Raw genomic sequence first — 20,794 nt, forward strand, 5'->3', positions numbered from 1 at the left:
CATGCCCGGCCCCGAGGCCACTGATGAGTCGTGTACCTGGAAACCGTGTGGGGCTCTCCCATGCTCGGAACTAGATTTAATAGAGACTAAACTCTGCCACTTAAACGGCGTCGGGACAACTCAGTTCTGTTGCAGCAATGACTGATGGCCGGAAATCATTGCAAAGCAAATGAGCGGTTCGGGTATGTCAACTATGCAACCCTTTATCAGAACACATACTGAGGCAGAATAGAGTTGGAAACAGTTCTGCTCACATGTTGAGCTGCGATAAAGGATTCCCCAAAGAATCTTGCAGATCGTCTCCATCACATCCTCTTGTCTTCGCTCTTGCCTGGAAGTGCACAAACGATATATATTTGACTGCAAGCCAGAGTGCATGAACTGCGTGTTGAGAAAGACCAAAATATTCCCCTAGAAATTCGGCAGTACTCAGCGGTAGACAATGAGGTGCCAAGAGGTAGAAACTGTGTGAAGCTGAGGAAGAACGATATCATCTTTGATCATGCTGGCTGATTGAATGAAGCGCATTAATGGCAAATATGACTCACGGGCTCGCGAGATCGGGGTCATCGCAGATACCTTAAAACAGACTGATGACATCCATGGTCTCGGTGTGTGGTCGTCGTGGCAAACGTTGACAAACTAGGGGCTAACATTGTTGTCACCCGTGACAATGTTGAAGCTCCCAAGTAGAGTCATATTACGTCCCGATTGGAAATTCATATGGAAAGAGACTGCGTTCTTCGTGTTTTTCTATGAGAAAACAAGAGATTGATAAGTGGAGGCATACTCAACTATAAACCTCCTCTGGGCCCTGGGCCACCCAAGACTTTTCTCGAGCTCATGCTGAGATAACTTGCATATCTGTGTCACAATGATAGGTGCTTCCTGTGTTCGTGGTCTCTCTAGTGTTTTTTTCAAGCGCGGTCGTCGCTCTAATTACACCGACCTCCTGAGCGAAATCGAGGTCACGATTTGCGTATTCAAGTTCACAGGATTTTTACCCCCGAACAAGAATCAGACGGGTGTGACACGTCCCGTTCTGGTATTAGTCCGAGTGATCAGGACTGCAAGTAGCGTGAACGGTTGAAACTCGCCACTTCAAACTTGCCTGACAAGGCAAATGAGTCACCCATTGCATCATCGCTCACAGAAGGTTATGCACCTCGTAAAGTCCCCTCTGACGCAGATGAGATTAATACGGAAAACGGTGATCGTTCTGTGTTCCAGTCAGGGGTCTGCATGAAACGTTATGCATTAGCCTATGTGAACGACAACAGGAACAAAGTTCACCAGAGTGACACCTCAAGACTAAATGATGTGAAATCAGATGGAAAAGGTGTAGATATAGAGATTGCCAATCACTGAGGTAGGAGGTGGGAACCGTTGCATTAAGGTCTTGTAACTAGAATGTGTAAGTGTTTATCAAGAGATTCTGCGTTCTGCAGGGAAACTGGGCAAGATTGCTGTCTAGAACTTACGGATTAATACATTAATATTTTAACCGGCAGAGCTATAAAGCGCGTGAGCACAAAATCGACGAACAACTAACAAAAAGACAAACCCGCACTTCGCTTGAAAATCTCGCACTTTTTGATGGTGAGCTACACCTTGTTAACTTGTAGATCCGTATTATAACGCTGATGATGGTCTAGATGAATTTCTTGACAATCATTCTTTTGGCATTTACGGCTGTCAGTCCTCTCAGTGCACGAGCTATGCCCGGCCCCGAGACCACTGACAAAACATGTACCTGGAGACCGTGTGGGGCTCTCCCGTGCCCGATAATAACTTTGATAGGAGCCATCAGACCCTGCTACTCAAACGGCGTAGAGACAACTCAGTACTGTTGCAACAATGATGAAGTTGGTCCATTGTAACGCAAATGAGCGGTTCGGGTATGTCAGCGATGCCCCCCTAATCAGAACACGTACTGAGGCAGAGTATAGGCGGAAACAATTCTGCTTACGCGTTAAGTTGCAATAAAGCATTCTCCAAAGATCGTCTATGGTAGCATGCTTAGTCGTCCTTGTAAAGACTTTTTTGTCTCGCACTTGTCGACTATCGCCAGAAAATCAGGCTTGTTCTTGATAACTGACCGTACAGACCTACAGCAACGATCGTTTTGGGCTGCTCGTCATAAGTCAAATACCAGACAGAACGGGACGACCGTCACCCGTCCAATGTTTACCTGTTTGGGGGTGAAGAAAATCCTGTAGACAATGCGCACATTGTGCCTTAATTTCACTCAGCTGTTCCAGAGGAAGGGAATGAATGCTACCTGTGGAAAGAAATAAAATCTTGGAAGCACGTTGCCTCGCGCAGGCGATGTATCAAGGTAGTCCATGGTAACTTGAGGTTCATGTAATAGCATTGTCTCGGGCTGATTTAAGCTTGCTAAGTAGTCTTTCCTGGCGTGGATTGTGTATCGTGAACAGCCAGTATATGAGGCCAGAGTGACTCCGAATAGAGGTGTTGGCATGCATCTGCTACTAGATCATTGTATGAATTGTTCGATAGAAAGAGCAGGAAGAAGAAGATGTGGCGTGGGAGACCAGGAAGGCGGGAAACGCACGGGGACGGGTAACACCGTGGTTTTGGTCTACATAGTAGACCATGCATATGATGACACCCATTTTTCTGTCCTGATATATGATGCTAGGATCTACTACAATCGGATTGCCAAAGACCAGCTGGATTGCGACTCACCCTCATAACCATGACTGACTTCCTTCTACATGGTCTGGCCAGGAGAATGACTCACTCACGTATCGTGAATCTCCCACATTCCGTCAATAGTCTCGACTCCCCAGACTTTAGCCAGGCCTATAAATGAAACAAGACAATTCATTTCTCACAGTACCAGCGGCATGTTCTGGTCTTGGCCTGCTCATATCCAATTGTCATTGATACATGTCTGGGAACCGCCTTTAGCCAACCCCGCGTTGTACTTGTTTTGTTGCTAAGTTCTGAATACCCCACCATGTTCACCAAGGGTAGGATCCTCTGTTTTGCGCTCACAGCAGGCGCGACAACCCAGTCGTTCCTTGGGTTAGGAATGCCTAGCCATGAAACTCCAAAACAGAAGTCATTTCCACAATCTTATATTGCGGCTTACGACGACGGATTGTTTACGCCTTTCGAGCAACTCGGCGCACTCTCAGAGGTACAGTTCACGACCCTCGGTCACCCTGTGTTCCCGCACTACAGCGTCCGGATCAAGAAATCTAGTAATTTCTGTGATGGAACTGTGAAGCGAGTATAGCCTACGGATGTGTTCAACAGGGCTAACACGATAGCGCGTCTACCCTCAGCGCTTACACGGGTTACATAGATATCAAGGCTAGGCATCTATTCTTTTACTTCTTCGAGAGTAGGAACGATCCTGATAAAGACGACGTGATCTTCTGGACCAATGGCGGTGAGTTCTTATACCGTGGACAGGATTCCGTTGCGGTTCATACAACGCGTTTATCAGGTCCTGGGTGTTCCTCCAACCTTGGCGTCTACATGGAACTCGGACCTTGTCGCATACTGGATGATAATGGGACCGTGTTCCATCCCGAGTCCTGGAACTCTAATGCAAATATCTTCTTCGTGGACCAGCCAATCGGCACTGGTTTCTCGTATGCTGAATATGGTCAGACTGTAGTAGGTGATACGCCTGCCGTACGAAATCACACTACTCACTGTATGGAAAGAGCACTACTGAGGAAGCGGCTAAGGACGTTGCTGCGTTCATCGCGATTTTCTTTGAAAATTTCACACAATTCAGAGGACGCGCATTGCACATGGCCTCAGAGTCTTATGGAGTACGTACAGCTTCTACGTTTCTGACACAGAGAAAGACTGATGGGGAAACTAAAGGGGCGTTATATCCCAGTCTTTGCTGCTGAAGTCTACGACCAGAATGCCATGCTAATCGCGGCTGGTATCACGCCGATCAGCCTTCAGTCTATCATGATTGGTAACTGTAGGTATCAAAGTCTTTGCATCACTAGCTCATCCTTTGTGTAGGCAATGGCTTGACCGACTTCTACACGATGCTGGCGGCCTGTGTAGATACGCAATGCACCGGCGCAGCAGTTTTCCCTGTGCAGAGCATCTCGTATGAGAATTCTGATACTGTCTTGTCTTGATTGACGTACATGTCTATCCAGTGCCTGCATTCGCATGAAGCAAGCGGTTTGATGCCTCCGCATCGGTGACGTCGTTGGAGCTGACCTACTTTCCATAGCTCCCTCGTTGTCAAAAGTGGTTGACTGAATCATGCATCAACCAGTTCGACACAATGAATTGCCAAGCAGCTTCAATCTTTTGTGAGACTGAGATATTCAGCACTTTCTTCTCGACGGGTAGGGTCAACTCAGAATATTTTAAGTGCACACGTTTACGCTTTAGCAGGTAAGAATCCTTACGATATCAGCAAGGACTGCGATGGACCTATCGAGGAAACAATGTGCTACCCTGTTACTAAGTGAGCCAATGCTACTTCTGTTTCAGCGATCTAGCTAAACGCTCACATTAGGCATATATCAAGCTTCCTCGATCGACCCTCAGTGCGCGAAAAGCTCGGCGTGGATCCATCCGTCACAGGTAACTTCAGTTTCTGTAGTGCTACTGTTCGACAGGCTTTCGTCTCGACCGTGGATGAGTATCACGCCACCGACACTCACGTCGCCGCACTTCTGGAGCGCGGCGTACGCGCATTGATATTCGTGGGCTCATATGACTGGTTCTGCAATTGGATTGGTGTCCAGGCGTGGACACTCAATATGGAGTGGAGTGGCAAGGAAGCATTTGGCCAGCAGCCACTCAGATCTTGGCAAGTCGAGGGACAGGTCGTTGGACAGACTAGGAGTGCGAAAGGGCTTACGTTTGCTACTGTGGATGGTGCAGGCCATATGGTCAGTGTCAAGCTTACTTTCAATTCTCAATGCCAACCCATAGAACAGGTTCCATATGACAAAACTAAAGAAGCACTTGCTATGGTGCAACGCTGGCTGGCTGGGATTGGCTTGTAGGTCGAGGCTGGTAGTGTATAATTTCGAGAACAAAGTATGCAACCGTTGTTGATGAAGTAGCGTTCCAAATGTCGATTTTTATGTTAACAACGGAGCTATATAATGTATATGACACGGCAGAGACAAATTTAAAATATGACCGGAAAAATAAGGCTCGGATTTTGCCCTGTCCGGATGCCTAAGTACTTGAAGAATATGCAAAAGGGGTCGGCGGCATGCAACATCTGAAGAACGGATCGACATAAATTCCGAACAACCAACTGGGACACGCCAGGCACACGTCCACAGCGTAGTGACAAGTGGCACGACACGAAAGGTTACTAACTTGGGGGTAGAACTCGTCATTAGAATGTACAAAAAAGGCTTTCGTCTCGTGATAGATTTGTATTGAGATCATAATCATAACCAGGGGGCATCTAAACACTACTCTTCTCGTCTACCTCACGATATGACTTTTGTGATGTGTTATCCGTTGAAACCTCATCCCCGGAAGCGGCATCGGCGTTCTCGAAATGAGAACCGTGGTTTCTAGGGCAATTTGAGTATTTGTCTGTCTTAGGATATGCGCACTTACTCGGGCCCAATGATTGCGATAACGATGACGAATGCAGCAACGGCACCGATGAAGATAGCTTGCACCTGATGAAGTATGAATAAGACCGTGTGTGAGCGGAGCCATAAGTGACTTGCCGTTGCATAATCTGGGACCACTGTGAGGACTCCATTCTCCATGATTGTTGTCTTCAAGTGGTCACCACCAGCTGATATGATTTGAGAACTTCATTGGTAAGAGGGAATGTGAATATCTACTCACTGGCTTCAATTTGTGCTGATGCTGCCGAAACCATCTGCCACACACACGTTAGCCATTAGTATCGCGTAATGTCCAAGAGACCTACATTGCCGAGCTGGTAAACGACACCAGGGAATGTTGCTCTGAATGCTGGTGGGGACATCTCAGCCAGTTGGATAGGGATCTGCGATTATGTTGGGAGTCAAGTTCGCATTAATGAGGGTAGGGGGACACGTACGACGCCCCACGCTCCCTGAACACCAACTTGAATACAGAATGCTCCAGCAGAGAGGGCAGAGAATGAGAAGGGTAGAACCCATAATGGAATGAACACTGCCGGGGAACGTGGGTCTTGTTCTCTATTACCGAGATCGGTACTTACCTCCGACGAGAAGCACAGAAGATCTGACGAAATGAGTAAAAGCGTGAAAAGATCATTGATTGAAGGCACATACACGATCGTCAGGCGGCGTCCAATGTACTGGCTCACCCATCCACCCAGAGCACCGCCACTGTGGACCCTCAGGACTTTGACTGCTTGCGGGATCAACTAACAACTCACACAAGACCTCCCTGTTTGGCACGTTGAGAGTCGACACACCGATAAGTTTGTAAGACTCACGCAGTTGCTAATAATGGTCGCGACAGTGGCATCGTGGGCACTGAAGCCCTTAGTGATCTGGAGATATGTGGGATACAGGTCCTAGACGGGCATTACATTATCGGGGGCACCTTCGTGCACGGGATGCACGTACCTGTGAACCGTGAGACAAAAAATTGAGTCCTGCAGAGGGGTGTTGGTATATTCATTGTTAGGGAGTAAAAGAAAGTCAAACCCGTCATTAAGAGCACTGCGTAAATGCATAAGGGCCAGTGAAGCTTGAGCATCTCCTTTGTTTCCCTAAGGAAATTCTGCGAGGTATTGGTCCCTCTCGCCTTCTCTTGTTCTTTACGCAGGAAGAATGCACTCTCGGGGATAAGAGCACGGACGACTGCGGCGAAGAAGGTGATGCCTGCTCCAGTCCAGAAAAGCGCCCGCCATCCGTGCTGGGCTACCAAGGTCAGGTTGATAACGGCTGCAATCAGGTATCCGATAGCATAGCCTTCCTGCAAAACACCACTTCCAATCCCACGGAGTTCAACGGGCAAGTTCTCAAGAGCTGAGGACGACGAAAGTCCCCAGATTCCACCCATAGCAATACCGAATAGGGCACGAAGGGCAAGGAATTGCTGAAACGTGTTGACAAAGCCAGTTCCCAGTTCAAGAACACCGCAGATAATGAGATTAATAACCAAAGGCCACTTGCGACCAAACCGGTCAGATATCATACCAAATATCACCTAGGAAATGGTAAGCTTAGCAGGAAATAACAGCTGTGACACTAACTGCACCGACTGATCGGAATAAGAGTGTCAACGTGAAGGCGGTCGTCTTTGACCATGTCCGTGTCGCGCATCAGCGGCGCAAACAACAAAGAAAGGGAAAAGACGTACGACCGCACTCGTTGACTTTCCAAATTGTTCAGACAATAGTGGTATCGTGAGCGTTACTGCGACGAAATCAAGGGCGTCGCATGCCCAGGCAAACCAACTATTGTGATATGTTAAGATGATAGCGCGAAGCTAGCGATGGAGGTAGGACACTGACCCAGACAAGAACTGAGCCCACTGCACCCAGGTGAGACTTCTGAGTGCAACAACTACAGCACCAAGAGGGGCACGATTCTCGCGACGCGGGACGAGTTCGCGAATAAATCTTGGTGGCATGGTGGAGGTGGTCTGATCTCAGAGGAGCGTTAGATCATGCTTATATTCGCGAGAAAGCGGTCAGGCCCACCCTAGCCTCAGGCACCCATTGGGCAAGCCCGCCGATATGGTTCTTTGGTCATAGAGTGGTTCTCCACACAAAGTGATGCTTCTAATATCATTCATCAAACTCTCATGACGAGAATATTGACTCGAGGTTGCTGCGTAATCGTTCATAGTAGCGGTTAAGGGCTATAGTTACTTTTCAGTATTTCATCTCGGATCACATGCTGATGAGAGGCTAGGTAGAAACCCGTCACTGCCGGCCCTGTGACAATCGACAAATGATGTTAAGCACGAGGTGATCATAAGGTCGGGGATGAACTCTTTACTTACTCATCGCACTTCTGCTTCCAAGTAACGTTACTAGTGGTGTACCCGTTACAGACCATATCAATGGTATCGGGGCAGGTTATGCATCACAGTTAACAATAGCCATCACATCTCTGACAAATTCGAACTCATTCAGACAGTTCTGTTCATTCGAAACCGAACTCGGTCACAATTTTTTGGCCGCATCTTGCTTATGGGGCTCTGGCGAGTTATGGCCCTCGGATCTGAGCCGCCCGTCGCGCATCGTGGAAGTCTGATAGGTACCTAGCGTGAACGATCATGACAGACGGAGCCTCATCGGCTCACTGGGGTAAACATCTCCTCGATAAGTCCATTGCAGTGCCTGTTAAAATGATATTGTAAAATTATTGCGCCATACCATAAATAGGATAAGGAGATTGTTTAAACCAGAAGTACCGCTGCAGTGATTCAAGGAGAGAGCAAGTGGTATGCATTGCAGACTCGGAGTTACTACTATGATTTACGGGTCGGGACTTCCCGCGTCACGTGGTTCCTAAAGACGCGTCACGGCACGGAGGACGCGCACTGCACATACAGCACATACACGTCCTCCACACCGATTTCGAAAAATCTAGTTGCCTCATGTCGGAACGCGTCATTTGCTGCTGCGTGCAGCGAATCAAACTCAGCCACAAATCGAATTCTTCTAGATCAGTTAATGACGCCATATCAAATGCAGAATCACGAAACTGATTTAATCACGATAAGTACTAGCCTAGTACTCTCCTCCAATTAAAATTGTTCGTTTAGCCCGGCGGGCGTTATGGCATGCACCATCCAGGCTGGATTCCTAATAGCGCCGTCACAATACTGTGCACTGCATGCCCTCATCGTGGATAACGCTCCCGCCCGCTCCCTCGTCCGTTCACCGTGCCCCGACTGCCACGGCACCTGATACCTCAGAGTCACAGAGCCTTGCAGCCATTTTGCAACTAATTGTGTCTAAATGGTTAGTCCACGATTCTTTCAAAACATTTTTGTGAGGAAGTTATAAAAATTAGACTGGAGCTATTTACGCCACTGCGATTGCAGGAACGGCTAGAGGAGTCTACATTCACATACGAGATGCTCTGCTAGGGAACGTTATTAGCTCTGGTGTATGACATTTCCACGTAGGCTGCTGACATTGTGTCAAGGTCGGTCATACCGTTATCTGTACATGGGATGAGCTAGCAGGATCACGTCACGCTCTTTTTATAGTTTTTCATATGACAACATGCGGTACATACCGAGAACTCCTACAAATCGGACAGTAGACGGGGCTCTAGGACTTCAAATTTCGTATGGCTGTGAGCGACCACCTTTACTACAACGCCTTGATTGGGCTTCCTTAAAGAGATCTCGCATTAACTCTAGTTCGTCTATAGTCTTCTCCGACAGTTTCTGTTCTCTTACTGTGGAGACCATAGTGCTGTTGGCAACGATGTACACCCTCTGATCGGGTAAATTCGCATCCTGGAGGTTGCGCCTCACGGTGGCGCGAGTTTCAGTGATGTACTGCTCGCGTGCGGAGCTATACAATTCGTTACGACGCGAGCGGTTTTCATCTTCATCGCTGTCGTAGCCCGATTCCTTGATGATGTTTCTGATATGCGAGTCTGATTTCGACCGCACGATATAAGTAGGAATGTTGAAACGCCGGCAATTGACCAGCATGGCAAGGTCGGTCATTGTAAAGCGACTGTCGAAAAGGATGATAATGCAGTCGAAAACGTAGAGCCCGTGTGCGGTAAAATATTGCCAATCCGGCGTGTTAAACGTGCCGGACCCTGGGACATCATACCAAACGAACGGGTTGTGGGGGCTCGGATCTGGGAATCTGGTGATATCCGCGGTGGTCTCAACCACGCCCGTTGGGGCAGCTCCTTGATCTCTGTTTCGAAGGCCCCGGAAAGCATTGATCAGTGACGACTTTCCCGCACCGGAAACCCCTGTCATCGCGAAATGGAATAGTCCCTCTTGGTATTGGACTCTGTGCTTCGCGGATTGTATCTCCTTATCACTGGGGATGCTCACGAGCTGGAATGCGCTGTGTTTCTCCAAGGTCTGCGGGTCCTCCTTCCCATTTATGGCGTTTTCTGCTAATGGAATACCTGCTGTAGTACCATCAAGTTAGGCTAAAATCCATGTGGACAATGGATATTTTCTAACCTTTATTGTTCGACTCGGACTTCGTGACCGAGACGTCATTTTCTTTCGTCTTCATCTGGAGTACCGCGGCGCAACGCCCTGGTGTTTCATAAAGACGCCTCTGCGTGGTTTCTTCTGAGGCATGTATCCCTGCTTCGCTCGGCCTCTGCCCCACATCTGTTTGTACAGAGTAAAATTCTTCAATGTTTCTACCGGTGGCACGTGGTACTCGAGTGGCTTGGCGCTCGACTGTTTCTTCCCCTCTGATGTCTTCTTTCGCCTCGATAGCAATGCGATCAGCTGTTTCTTCCCATCTGAGTTCTTCTTCCGGGTCTATGGCAATGTGATCTTCTTCTTGCCATTCTTCTTGCCATTCCTCACCCTGCCTTTCTGCCATTGGTGTCCTACCGCTGGCTTGTCGTTGGGGATTCGAGTCCCTGGCCTGTCTTAAGTTGGCAAAAGTGGGGTTTTCGAGGATTCTCGATGACCGAATTTCATCGATGATTGTAACAACGATGCCAGCGATGGCTCGAAGACCTCGCATGGGGACGGACGTTGACGCGCCCATCGTTCATGCGGTAGATTAGAGTCAAGTTGTGTATTTCGAAGGAAAGGCAAAAATGATGGATCATCTTCCAAGATCGCAGAAGGTGGTTATTTTATGCTATGTATCTTGAAATGCTGTGTCGCCTCGAGGACCAACTTGCCAATACACACTGGACGTCTCATGGCTGATCGTCTCTTCTCTAGATGGCAGCTGTGGAGACTATCACACAGCACCAAGCACACGAGGTTCTTGTTTTCGCTTCCCATGCCGGCTTGCTGCCTGATCTAGGCCAGGGGCATTATACAGGTGGACTTCCGCTTTGGTATTTAAACAGGGTATGATATACATGGGCGGCAAGCTAGTGCCTAGTTAAACAGATAGATATTAAACCGACCAATGACATCGTTAGGGAATAGATTGTCGTGAATTGTAAATGTTTTTGGGGATGCTAGTGACTTGAGAACTTGGGGTATATATATGTGCCATAGAGTGGGGCGAAGGATGCACCGGAGAGCATCATACGATGACGTAGAGCTCAGGGACCCATTTGCCTTTGCGACCACTGGTAGCTGGGTAATGATGAGCTGACAAGATGATCACATCTGACGGCCTAACATTGTTTTGGTTGAATGCCCACTCTTCACAACCATGCGCAATGGGCTTTCCCTAATGACCGATAAGTCGAGTACCACATGTCAGTTTCAAGATTACACACACACCTTTGCATCATTGTAAAGATCTACGATATGACAGGCAATTGTTTGGGCGAACTCTTGACGATTCATCAGTCTACCTTCAGTTGATACATCAAAGTAACGCGAATAGTAACTGCTGGGCATGTATCCGGGCCACTACGTAAATAGGTCAGCGCTAATCATTATGGAGGCAGATGATGCTCACCTCTAGTGCCAGACAAGTTTGCCGCCAGCCGGTATTAGCGAATACTAAATCCAACGACTTATCAACGATAAGATTGTTCTTCAGAATATCCTTCACGCGTACACCAGGCCAATTATTAGTGCGAAACTGGACGTCTCTGTCTGCCGAAAAAGGAGTGATACCCTGCGGGCGTGGAACACGCTTCGCTTTCCTACCATCCGCAAGGGTTAAAGAATTTGGAATCTGGAAGTCGAATAGGGGAGGATGGGGAGGATGGGTAGCCTGAACGTAGTGCTAATGCAACGTCTACGTAAGAACCGCAGGAAGAACATGAAGACTTACCGCATTAGACCCGGGTCCAGCAGGGTTCAAAAGGGTTTGGTTGGGCTGCACGTATGACATGCTGGATTAGACTCAATTGAAGCTGGGATGGGAGATATGGGCTGCAGATATTTGGGATGTTTGGTTGATGAGGTGCCCATCCTCAGAAATTGCCTGTTTTATACCATCCACAACTTCAAAGCGGTGTATGATATGAAGCGTCAGTGGTCCTAGTGTCGTCTGGGACCATTCAAAGTGTCCGGTAAGTTGTGGATTATGAAGCGAGCACAAACCATTCTACAATGTGTAACATCGCGACACAATGAACGTAAATTTCCTCCATTAAACGGCGGCGTCACCAAGTGTGGGTCACTAGGAAATATTTGAGACAAAGTGCCTTAGATACACATGCAACGCAATGCAAGACCTGTCATTATCCAGCGTCTGTCAGTAAAACTTGATCCTTGGGGTAATTATGTGTCCGTATCATTCTGACAGAAGCTAAAGCTCACCAACTGCGGGTGGTCCAGTAATCAGGAACAACTGGTCCATGATGCACGCTTTAAGCTTGACGTTCGTTGTGACAATATTAATCAAAAACATAAAACTCAAAGATTAAAATTGGAGTCGGCGGGGACTGAAACGAGACAATTCCCGACACAGCTTGAAATGTCTGTTTCCGACGGTGAAAGGAAAACATTGACATGCTATAAGACACAATGTGTGAGTCATCCTTGGACAGCCGATGGTTACGACCATTTGTTGCAACGAGTACAGAGGGAACATTAGCAGCTCTGTGGATGACAGGGTCGACGCAGTAGTGGGCACTGCCAGCCGGAAATTGTGGCGTGAAAGTACTGGTAGGGCTTTTGTTCTCATTGAGTCAAATTTGAAATTACCAAAAAAGGCATCTGTGGTCTGAGTCGACTCTGCGAAGGAGTCTGAGCGACAAGCAACGACGAACACTTACTGGCTGTTTACAGTATATCATGTACGGTACCCGGGGCTCGAGAGTTAGGCGTATTTGGTGCTCGCTTCTAGCTTGCCTGGTGCCCTGGCCTTGCCTCGGTTTTTGCCTACTAATTACTGCCTGTCAAGCATGCCACATTTACGCATTACAGGAGTATCATTTAGTGGCAAGTTCGAGTCCTTTGTTACTTGTACATCTTCTCATACATTCCATATTAATCGACACTACCGAAACACTACCCGAGTTTATGCTATGTGTGCTGCCGCATTATACATGTATTATGTGGTATGAGCGATTCGACTCAACGAATCCAATAATACTATTTCCGGAGCACATGAAACACCGGAACCCACACACTACCGTGCAAATGTATGGACATGAGCACGATATCTTTTAAGTGGACACGTGAACCGAGGGCCCAAGGGACACAATCGACCGAAGGCGATAGTTTCTGTGGACTTAATCAATTCTGGCGAGAAATCGATTTCTGAGGGCAAGACCCACTGATACACGTAAGTAAAATTTATGCAGTCCAGTGCATAGTGCAACTGCGAGTTCCTGGATGGTGCCCGGATTGACCGTGATGTGTCCGGCGGGGAGAATGTCATACCCAGGCCACTACAAATTGAATGTCAGGTCTTGATCAGATTAGAACACACATTAAACGTACATGAAGGGTTACTTTGGAACACTCTGCCATATCTACAGTTTCTTGACTGTCCTGAAAGCATTCGCCATTCAGAATATTCTTGACCAAGACGCCAGGATTCCCATTGTCGTTAAACGGAATCGTGTGGCAGTGTGAATGACATGGAGCTGTGACACGACGTGCTGGTGTCCCGCCCAGTAGCGTAACCTGTCCAGGAAAGCGCTCCTTCGTAGGTGAGGGGGGCGGCGTGCTCCGTGCAATCAATGACTACTGGGTTACAGATAAATCTGGGCTGTCCTGCTGAGATAATTCCACTGAGACATACAGATGAAGATCCCACATGAGACCGGACAGTGTGCCATTTCGAACTTGAAGGCGGCATTGGGGTGAATCGAGCGAGTGTGCAACACAAATATCTTCGGTAGCCGGAGGATTCGGAAACCGAGCTTTGACAATGGCTGTATCATCATACCTCGCCGCTCCTTTATAGGAATCGCATGAATGGCAGGTACGATGAGTGAATGGTAGGCGCAGAGCAGGCCTCCAGGATATGGCGTTGTGTCTGGTTGGTCTGGCCTTTGACGCGGCCAAGTGGTAAGGCCTCCTACATAGTTGTTGTTCCTTGATTTAGCGATGGCCGACCACTTGTAAATGGTATCTAGACCTTTTGTCACCATACCTCAAAGAAATGGCATGCTTGCCAGAGTGGGCCAGCCAGCGCTCTCTGCAAGCTGTAGTTCATGATAATTTGGCGAAAAATCAGAAATAGATGGTGTTCAGCACAGGATCGTCGGCCTGTGCCTGTAATTATTTGGTTTGAATATATATATCAGTTGACAGAAGTTCCATTTCCCAGCAAACTCAGTGAGGAGTGAAGTTGCCAATTGGTGGTGGTGGCAGGTTAATGAAGTGGTAGGTGGCGTTACAGTTACGTTATCACACATGTCACGTGGCCTTGGCCACAGGCCAATGGCCTTGAGTATCGATTTGGGTTTGGCTGTCGAAGACTTGTTCATGACCATTAAGTACAGACACTGTTGTTACGTTGTTGTATATAAATACTGCAATCATTTTCGTACACAGGCAGAGACGCCTATGCAGCTTAGGCGCTGCCCTTCTCGTCAACTTCACGGAATGACGTTTGTGAGGCGTTATCCGCTATGGCATCATCTCTTCCGCCTCCTTCTTCGAAAGCGGCCTTGTGGGCCTCGAAATGTGAACCGTGGTTTCTAATGAAGGATGAGTATCTGTATGGCCGAGGAGATGCGCGGGACTTACTCAGGGCCGATGATTGTGACAATGACCACGAATGCAGCAACGACACCAATAAATATGGCTTGTACCTGATCAAGTAATGAATGAGACTGTGCGGGAGGAAAACTCGGTTACATACCGTTGCATAATCTTGGACCACAGTGAGAACTCCATTCTTCATGATCGTTGTCTTCAAGTGGTCACCGCCAGCTATTATACATTAAAATCTTCGTTGACGAAAGAAATTGCAACTGTCTACTCACTGGATTCAATCGTTGCTGATGCTGACGATATCATCTACCACGAATATATTAGTCACAAGTGTCGTGTTATGTCCATTCGACCTACGTTGCCGAGCTGGTAAGCAACACCAGGGAATGTTGCTCTAAACGCTGGTGGGGACATCTCGGCCAGTTGGATCGGGATGACGCCCCAAGCGCCCTGAACACCAACTTGGATACAGAATGCTCCAGCAGAGAGGGCAGAGAATGACGAGGGCAGAACCCATAATGGAATGAACGCTGCAGAAAAAAACATAAGTTTTCTTCCATATTACGGGGACCGGTGCTTACCTCCGACAAGAAGCACAAAAATTCTGACGAAAGGTGAGAAAAGTCGTGACAACATCTTTTAATGAAAGCACATACACGATTGTCAGGCGACGTCCAATATATTGGCTCGCCCATCCAGCAATAGCACCGCCGCTGTATGACCCTCAGGACTTTGAGTGAATGCATAACCAACTGACAACTCACGCAATAGCACCCTGTAGGGCATGTTTAGAGCTTGCGCACAGTAAGATTTGTAAGACTCACACAGTTGCTAATAATAGTCGCGATAGTGGCATTATGAGCAGTGAAGCCCTTGGTAGTCTCGAGGTACGTGGGATACAGATCCTGATCGTGCATGTTATTGTGGGCTCGCCCCTCAAATATTCATACACGAGATGCGCGTACCTGTGAACCATGAGACATAAAATTGAATCCTGCACAAAAATGTTGGTATTGTTGATGGTTAAGGAACGAGAGAAGCGGCGAACCTGTCATTAATACCACTGCGTAAATGCATAGGAGCCAGTGAGTCTTGAGCATCTCCTTGGTTTCTTTAATGAAAATCTTGGTTTTCTGTGAGGTATTGGTCCCTCTCGCCCTCTCCTGTTCTTTGGCACGGAGGAAGAACGCGCTCTCAGGAACAAGGGAACGGACGACCGCAGCGAAGAAGCTGATGCCTGCTCCAGTCCAGAATAGCACCCGCCATCCGTGCTGGGCTACCAGGGTCAGGTTGATAACGGCTGCAATCAGATATCCGACAGCATAGCCTTCCTGCAAAACACCACTTCCAATCCCACGGAGTTCAACGGGCATGTTCTCAAGAGCCGAAGACGCTGAAAGTCCCCAGATTCCACCCATAGCAACACCGAATAGGGCACGAAGGGCAAGGAATTGCTGAAACGTATTGACAAAGCCAGTTCCGAGCTCAAGAATACTGCAGAGAAGGAGATTGAAAACCAGCGGCCACTTGCGGCCAAATCGGTCAGATAAGATACCGAAGACGATCTAGGAAGCGATAAGCTCGTTCGTAAAAAAAACAGCAGGGAGGCCGGGTGGTGCTTACGGCGCCGACTGATCGGAATAACAGAGTCAACGTCAGGGCGTACGTCTATGAACGTGTCGTGCATAAGCGCCCAGGCAATGAGGGAAGGAAAAAAAGCGTACGATCTGAGTGTTCGACTTCCCAAACTGTGCCGCTAGGGGCGCTACGGTGAGTGACACTGCGAAGAAATCAATGGCGTCGCATGTCCAGGCAAGCCAGCTATTGTGACATGTGTTTAAGATGGTTGGGCGAGGCTAGCAATGGAAGAGGGACACTAACCCGGACCAGAATTGGGCCCACTGCACCAAGGTGAGACTTCTGAACGCATCAAGTAAAGAGCCAGGGGCACGCTGCTCTCGACGGGGGATGAGCGAGCGCAAAAATCTTGGTGCCATGATGGGATGACGAGTGATCAAAAAATAAGGGTCGGCGTTAAAGCATGTTTCAGCACTTACACTTTATATTGAGAACGGGATCAGGAACATTCCAACAGTTGAACGTCAGGTACCTAAAGTAACATAAGATCTGAGGCAACGTGCCAATATGGATAAAAGACTATGACAGGCTAGACTGATGTACTCACGGTTCATCCCATCAAATTCTTCCCCACACAAAATGGGGCTACTCTCTGATCATGCCAGCTAACTTGTGCCAACTAGTAGTGCCAGCAGTGCCTTGGGGCCCCTGCCTCATCATTTATTGTGACACTGCGGAGATCAAATCGCTACTAGTGTGCGTCGGCTAAAAAAAAACGCCCGTCACCATCGCTCGAGTCAGCCTGATCATACTGGCGAAAGGCTGGCCCACTGAAAACCTGAGCGGGTCCACGCACTGCCTGGGATAATATATATGCATCATGACAGACGCAAGGTGATTGCCGGGAAGAAGTTGTGTCCTCGTTGTATTAAAGCATGTTGTCTAGAACGTTGGACATTGAACCTTCATCATTAATGGGGGACGGCTGACTGGCCGCTGCCTCCGGCTCAATAGTAACGATGAGTCGGATGGATGATAATCGGGAGCTATATATGTATATGTTACCATGTGCGACATAAGGGTTATAAATAACCACCATCACGACGGATATCCTTCGGACAAAGACTGGTCTGATTTCGAATTCGGGGGCACCGGGAAGCAGCTAGGGTCATCTCTCCATTTGCTCTCTTCATCAGAACGTGCTTGTCGACTGCAGGCTACTATTACATCTTCAAGCACAACGATCAAACTGATGCTTGTCAATGTCTTATTTACGCAATGTACGACCCTGCAGGAAGATCATCCATGGCTCGAGAAATCCACTGGAACAAGGTTATCTAGGGTTATCTTGATTTCAAACCGCACGATGGCTACACGCGGTATTCATCCATGGAGGTCGATAACGACGTGTTGATGTGCTTCAGCGCTTTGCCTTCTTACCCCTTCTCGTCGTTTTTTTATCTTTTTCATCTCCACCTTCCGACTTCCGCTTTTTGCCAGCAGAGGGCTCGGTCGTCTTCACACTGATGACGGTAGCTCCTTCTCCCTTCGCAAGCCTCGATACTTGCGCCTCGGCGACACTCCAATCCGCATTAGCATCGTTAATTGCATACCTGTGGAGCACGACCATAAGTTACGTTATAGTTGCCCTAGATCCAGTCGATCCATGTCCGCAGCAACCGGAGGATGCAATCACACTCACTTGCTTAGATCCAGAGAGTCGATCATCTCGCGTTGTTTTTCACGAAGCGCTTTTGTTGCTTCGTCGCCGGCCTCGTTGAGTTCATCCTCGACATTTGTTTCAACAGGTTTCCACTGTGTAGACTCGCCACCATCCACAACACGTGAAATTGCCGTCGGAGGGGCCAACGGGATATCCGCGCCGATCGAAACCTTTTGGATATCGACAAGATGCTTTGTAATCTTGCGGATGACCTTGACAAACAAGGCTAATGCATGTGAAACTGGCAGCGACAGTTCACCCTAAAAACCACTTCGCTGAGTGTCACCCAATGCATGTGATAAAACAACATACCTCGACCTCCTCGATGGTCTTTCGTTGAAGACCGAGACCAAGCATGATGGAGGCCTGAACCGCGCTAAGTTTCACGCCATCTCCTAACCGTCCTTCGAAATACAAAGAAGCTACTGTCGGGAGTAGATCGAGGACAATGTGGTAGTCAAGCATGTTATTGGCATATGACTCCAGACGCTTCAGGTCAAATGGTGACATCAGTATGGAGAGCTCTGGCGATCCAACAGCTAGCGGAAGTGTCTATCAGCAAGATTCAGAAAGCTCTTGATAACAATTTTACCTCGCGACTTCTCTCCATCGAGCTTCTTCACGCCGACATTCGCAGCCTCGAGCACACTGAGCGCAGTGACGCTGCCGAACTCACGGAACTTGAAAGAGAGCAGAGATAGGAACCGTCGCCTGAAATCTACGGTACGTAATTGGCCGAGCTCCGCATGTATAATAAGGCAGCCCGCACCTTTTGCAAATTCACCCATCCACTCAAGTTCGCCGTCGGTCGAGCTATTCAGTCCCCGGACCATAACGCACGTGTGCTCTCCCGTGAGCTCACTTTGCGTTTGGCGGATGTACAATGGTACATATCCAGCCCTCTTCCAGAAGCTGGAGTCGAAGATCAATAAGTATTATCGTGTTAATGGAAAGGATATCACCGAAGAAGCTGAGGGGTCAAGCCATAGGAGACTCCTAGATAATCTAAAGTTTCAGGTTTCCTTTCCGATAACCTCTGTAGCAATGGGGGCATCGCCTCAGGGGCGCGCACTGTGGGGTGATCCGTTTTTAGATTTGTTTCCTAGGCCGGATACGCGTTATTTCACAAAAATATCTTAAACAAATATCGTACTCACCGGATCTAGAGCTGCTACATCTGGATACGCTGGTTCAGCGCGGGTAGCTTCATCCAGGTTGAAGTATTCTCCGCTGTAGAATGAATTGAGTGCTTTCAGAGCCCGAGATCCGTATCCCATCTGTTTGGTTTGGTCAATAACTTAAAGCCTGAAATACATTGCGAGGATCTCACATTTGCATAATCAGGATGGGTGGCGATCCGTACAATCCGAGCGCCAGAGAGGAGTGCAAATTTGCTTTCTTGGAACTGCTGGGAGACAAGCCAAGGGATCATGTCACCTCCTGCTCGTAGACCGCGGCTCAAGCCATCCATGATGGCGGCTTTGCTAATGTTCCCCTCTAGTGCAACTTGCAATACGACAAGTGGCTCCGGAAGATGAGACTCATCGTCTGCTATGGGTGGTAGGAGCACGAAAAGGTGATGTGCTGGGGCATCCGACATCAACTGGAGGTCATTTGGCTGGTTCTTGTAGTGACTGGCAACATACAGCGCCATCATACGCTGCAAGAATACTTCTGATGCTGGGTGGTAGCTAAAGAGCGTATCCCGGCTGACATAGTACAGCTCGCAAGCAGAAGGGTGCGGGCAGCCTTGTTGGGTGGCCTTGGGTATGATCGTTGCATCTAGGCAGAGAAGGCCATTCAGCCATTTTTCGATACGATCGCCAGCAGAGTATCGGATAGGCGTTTCAAGCTTGATTTCACGAAGTGTTCGGGCCTTAGGGGCAGCGGAGTGCGTGGGCTTTTTAGAGGTTGAGGCAGTCGCGCCATCTTCGACAGGCGCAGCAGCATCTTTTGTGAGTGAAGGTCGGGCACTCTCGCGGAGTTGTTGAATGAGTTTTAGAGTAAGAGAACGACCTGTGCCTTCGTATCCGTTGATTGTCGACGCCATGAAAACAAGGTACGGGCCCAGGAGATTGCGGACGAGAGGGAGAGGGATGGCAGCTGCCTCATCGATGACGACTAGCTCGGCTTGACCAAGAACGTGTGCATCCTCGGGTTGGATATACTAAGAGTTTTGTTAGAATGTGCGCGCAAGTGCCGAGACGGAAGTCCCCACCTGAATGGTCTGACGATGCTGACGGAACACATTTACGCGGACGATGGCCTTATTGAATTCCGGATTTGTGCTCTGTGCAATGTCGTAGTCCAAGTGTTCCTCGTAGCCGAGAGCATCCATACCCTTGAAGATGAATTCAAAAAGCGTATTCAAGTTTTCTGGACTGGGACTCGTGATGAAGATATTTGAGTATCCATGAGCGAGAGCAGCAGCGATTGCCAAGCCTAGCGCTGCAGATTTACCACGACCTCGAGCAGCAGTGAGCGTGACGGTGGATGAGAGTGTCTTCTCGGAAATCGCGTCGACAAAGGTTAGAACGGCTTGAGCCTGGTCTAGGGTTTTGGCGAGTTTTACGAGCTCGCCCACAGGTTTGGTATCTGCCAGACTATCCTTGAGGTCCTTGAGCTCGGAGTCCGCCTTACCCTTCCCGCGCTCCTCTTCAATCGGGGTGATATCCTTGGCTTTAGATATGGGCAAGACATTGAGTTCATCATCCAAAACCAAGCAGTCCGAGCAGGATCCCAGGGAGAGAATGAACCTTTCGTTAAATCGCGCAA

At 48.4% G+C, this 20,794-nt stretch overlaps 7 protein-coding genes across 7 annotated transcripts; 2 read left to right on the forward strand and 5 right to left on the reverse strand.

The window, feature by feature from the left end:
• The first annotated feature begins 1,382 nt into the window (after positions 1–1,382).
• DEU56DRAFT_828942 (uncharacterized protein) lies at positions 1,383–2,217 on the forward strand. The gene is made up of 3 exons (XM_041354452.1): positions 1,383–1,405; positions 1,482–1,513; positions 1,571–2,217. The coding sequence occupies exon 3, from the start codon at positions 1,656–1,658 to the stop codon at positions 1,878–1,880; it is 225 nt and encodes a 74-aa protein (XP_041203791.1). The 5' UTR covers positions 1,383–1,405; positions 1,482–1,513; positions 1,571–1,655; the 3' UTR covers positions 1,881–2,217.
• Positions 2,218–2,983: 766 nt separating this feature from the next.
• DEU56DRAFT_974332 (Alpha/Beta hydrolase protein) lies at positions 2,984–5,137 on the forward strand (the record flags this gene model as incomplete). The annotated part of the gene is made up of 11 exons (XM_041359543.1): positions 2,984–3,259; positions 3,343–3,421; positions 3,479–3,651; positions 3,702–3,812; positions 3,868–3,967; positions 4,018–4,108; positions 4,161–4,185; positions 4,238–4,355; positions 4,405–4,477; positions 4,529–4,907; positions 4,956–5,137. The coding sequence occupies 11 exons, from the start codon at positions 2,984–2,986 to the stop codon at positions 5,022–5,024; spliced, it is 1,494 nt and encodes a 497-aa protein (XP_041203792.1). The 3' UTR covers positions 5,025–5,137.
• Positions 5,138–5,440: 303 nt separating this feature from the next.
• On the reverse strand, positions 5,441–7,584 carry DEU56DRAFT_917314 (carboxylic acid transporter protein; the record flags this gene model as incomplete). Its single annotated transcript, XM_041357976.1, has 14 exons — positions 5,441–5,552; positions 5,599–5,785; positions 5,839–5,872; positions 5,924–6,001; positions 6,056–6,150; positions 6,200–6,222; positions 6,273–6,329; positions 6,380–6,390; positions 6,440–6,520; positions 6,573–6,601; positions 6,654–7,158; positions 7,205–7,249; positions 7,312–7,408; positions 7,466–7,584. The coding sequence occupies 14 exons, from the start codon at positions 7,582–7,584 to the stop codon at positions 5,441–5,443; spliced, it is 1,473 nt and encodes a 490-aa protein (XP_041203793.1).
• A 1,665-nt stretch (positions 7,585–9,249) lies between these two features.
• DEU56DRAFT_745074 (P-loop containing nucleoside triphosphate hydrolase protein) lies at positions 9,250–9,993 on the reverse strand (the record flags this gene model as incomplete). The annotated part of the gene is made up of 1 exon (XM_041349128.1): positions 9,250–9,993. A coding segment is annotated over one exon (744 nt), but the record flags the coding sequence as incomplete, so codon positions are not given.
• A 1,024-nt stretch (positions 9,994–11,017) lies between these two features.
• On the reverse strand, positions 11,018–12,388 carry DEU56DRAFT_828980 (uncharacterized protein). Its single transcript, XM_041354453.1, has 6 exons — positions 12,367–12,388; positions 12,282–12,317; positions 11,876–12,226; positions 11,555–11,827; positions 11,374–11,505; positions 11,018–11,320 (listed from the first exon to the last, which is right to left on the reverse strand). Exons 3-6 carry the CDS (start codon positions 11,933–11,935, stop codon positions 11,171–11,173), a joined length of 615 nt encoding a protein of 204 aa, XP_041203795.1. The 5' UTR covers positions 11,936–12,226; positions 12,282–12,317; positions 12,367–12,388; the 3' UTR covers positions 11,018–11,170.
• Positions 12,389–14,216: 1,828 nt separating this feature from the next.
• On the reverse strand, positions 14,217–16,715 carry DEU56DRAFT_923910 (carboxylic acid transporter protein; the record flags this gene model as incomplete). The annotated part of the gene is made up of 12 exons (XM_041358545.1): positions 14,217–14,702; positions 14,752–14,816; positions 14,867–14,937; positions 14,991–15,024; positions 15,076–15,271; positions 15,375–15,441; positions 15,539–15,623; positions 15,684–15,712; positions 15,767–16,283; positions 16,342–16,386; positions 16,443–16,539; positions 16,600–16,715. 12 exons carry the CDS (start codon positions 16,713–16,715, stop codon positions 14,576–14,578), a joined length of 1,449 nt encoding a protein of 482 aa, XP_041203796.1. The 3' UTR covers positions 14,217–14,575.
• A 1,001-nt stretch (positions 16,716–17,716) lies between these two features.
• On the reverse strand, positions 17,717–20,794 carry DEU56DRAFT_745045 (GNAT acetyltransferase 2-domain-containing protein; the record flags this gene model as incomplete). Its single annotated transcript, XM_041349126.1, has 9 exons — positions 17,717–17,909; positions 17,999–18,279; positions 18,332–18,558; positions 18,612–18,737; positions 18,789–18,931; positions 18,982–19,121; positions 19,177–19,296; positions 19,350–20,186; positions 20,238–20,794. Coding segments are annotated over 9 exons (2,624 nt in total), but the record flags the coding sequence as incomplete, so codon positions are not given.

Source organism: Suillus clintonianus (genome assembly GCF_016758775.1).
Source record: "Suillus clintonianus strain FC179 chromosome Unknown DEU56scaffold_104, whole genome shotgun sequence".
Taxonomy (NCBI): Eukaryota; Fungi; Basidiomycota; class Agaricomycetes; order Boletales; family Suillaceae; genus Suillus; species Suillus clintonianus.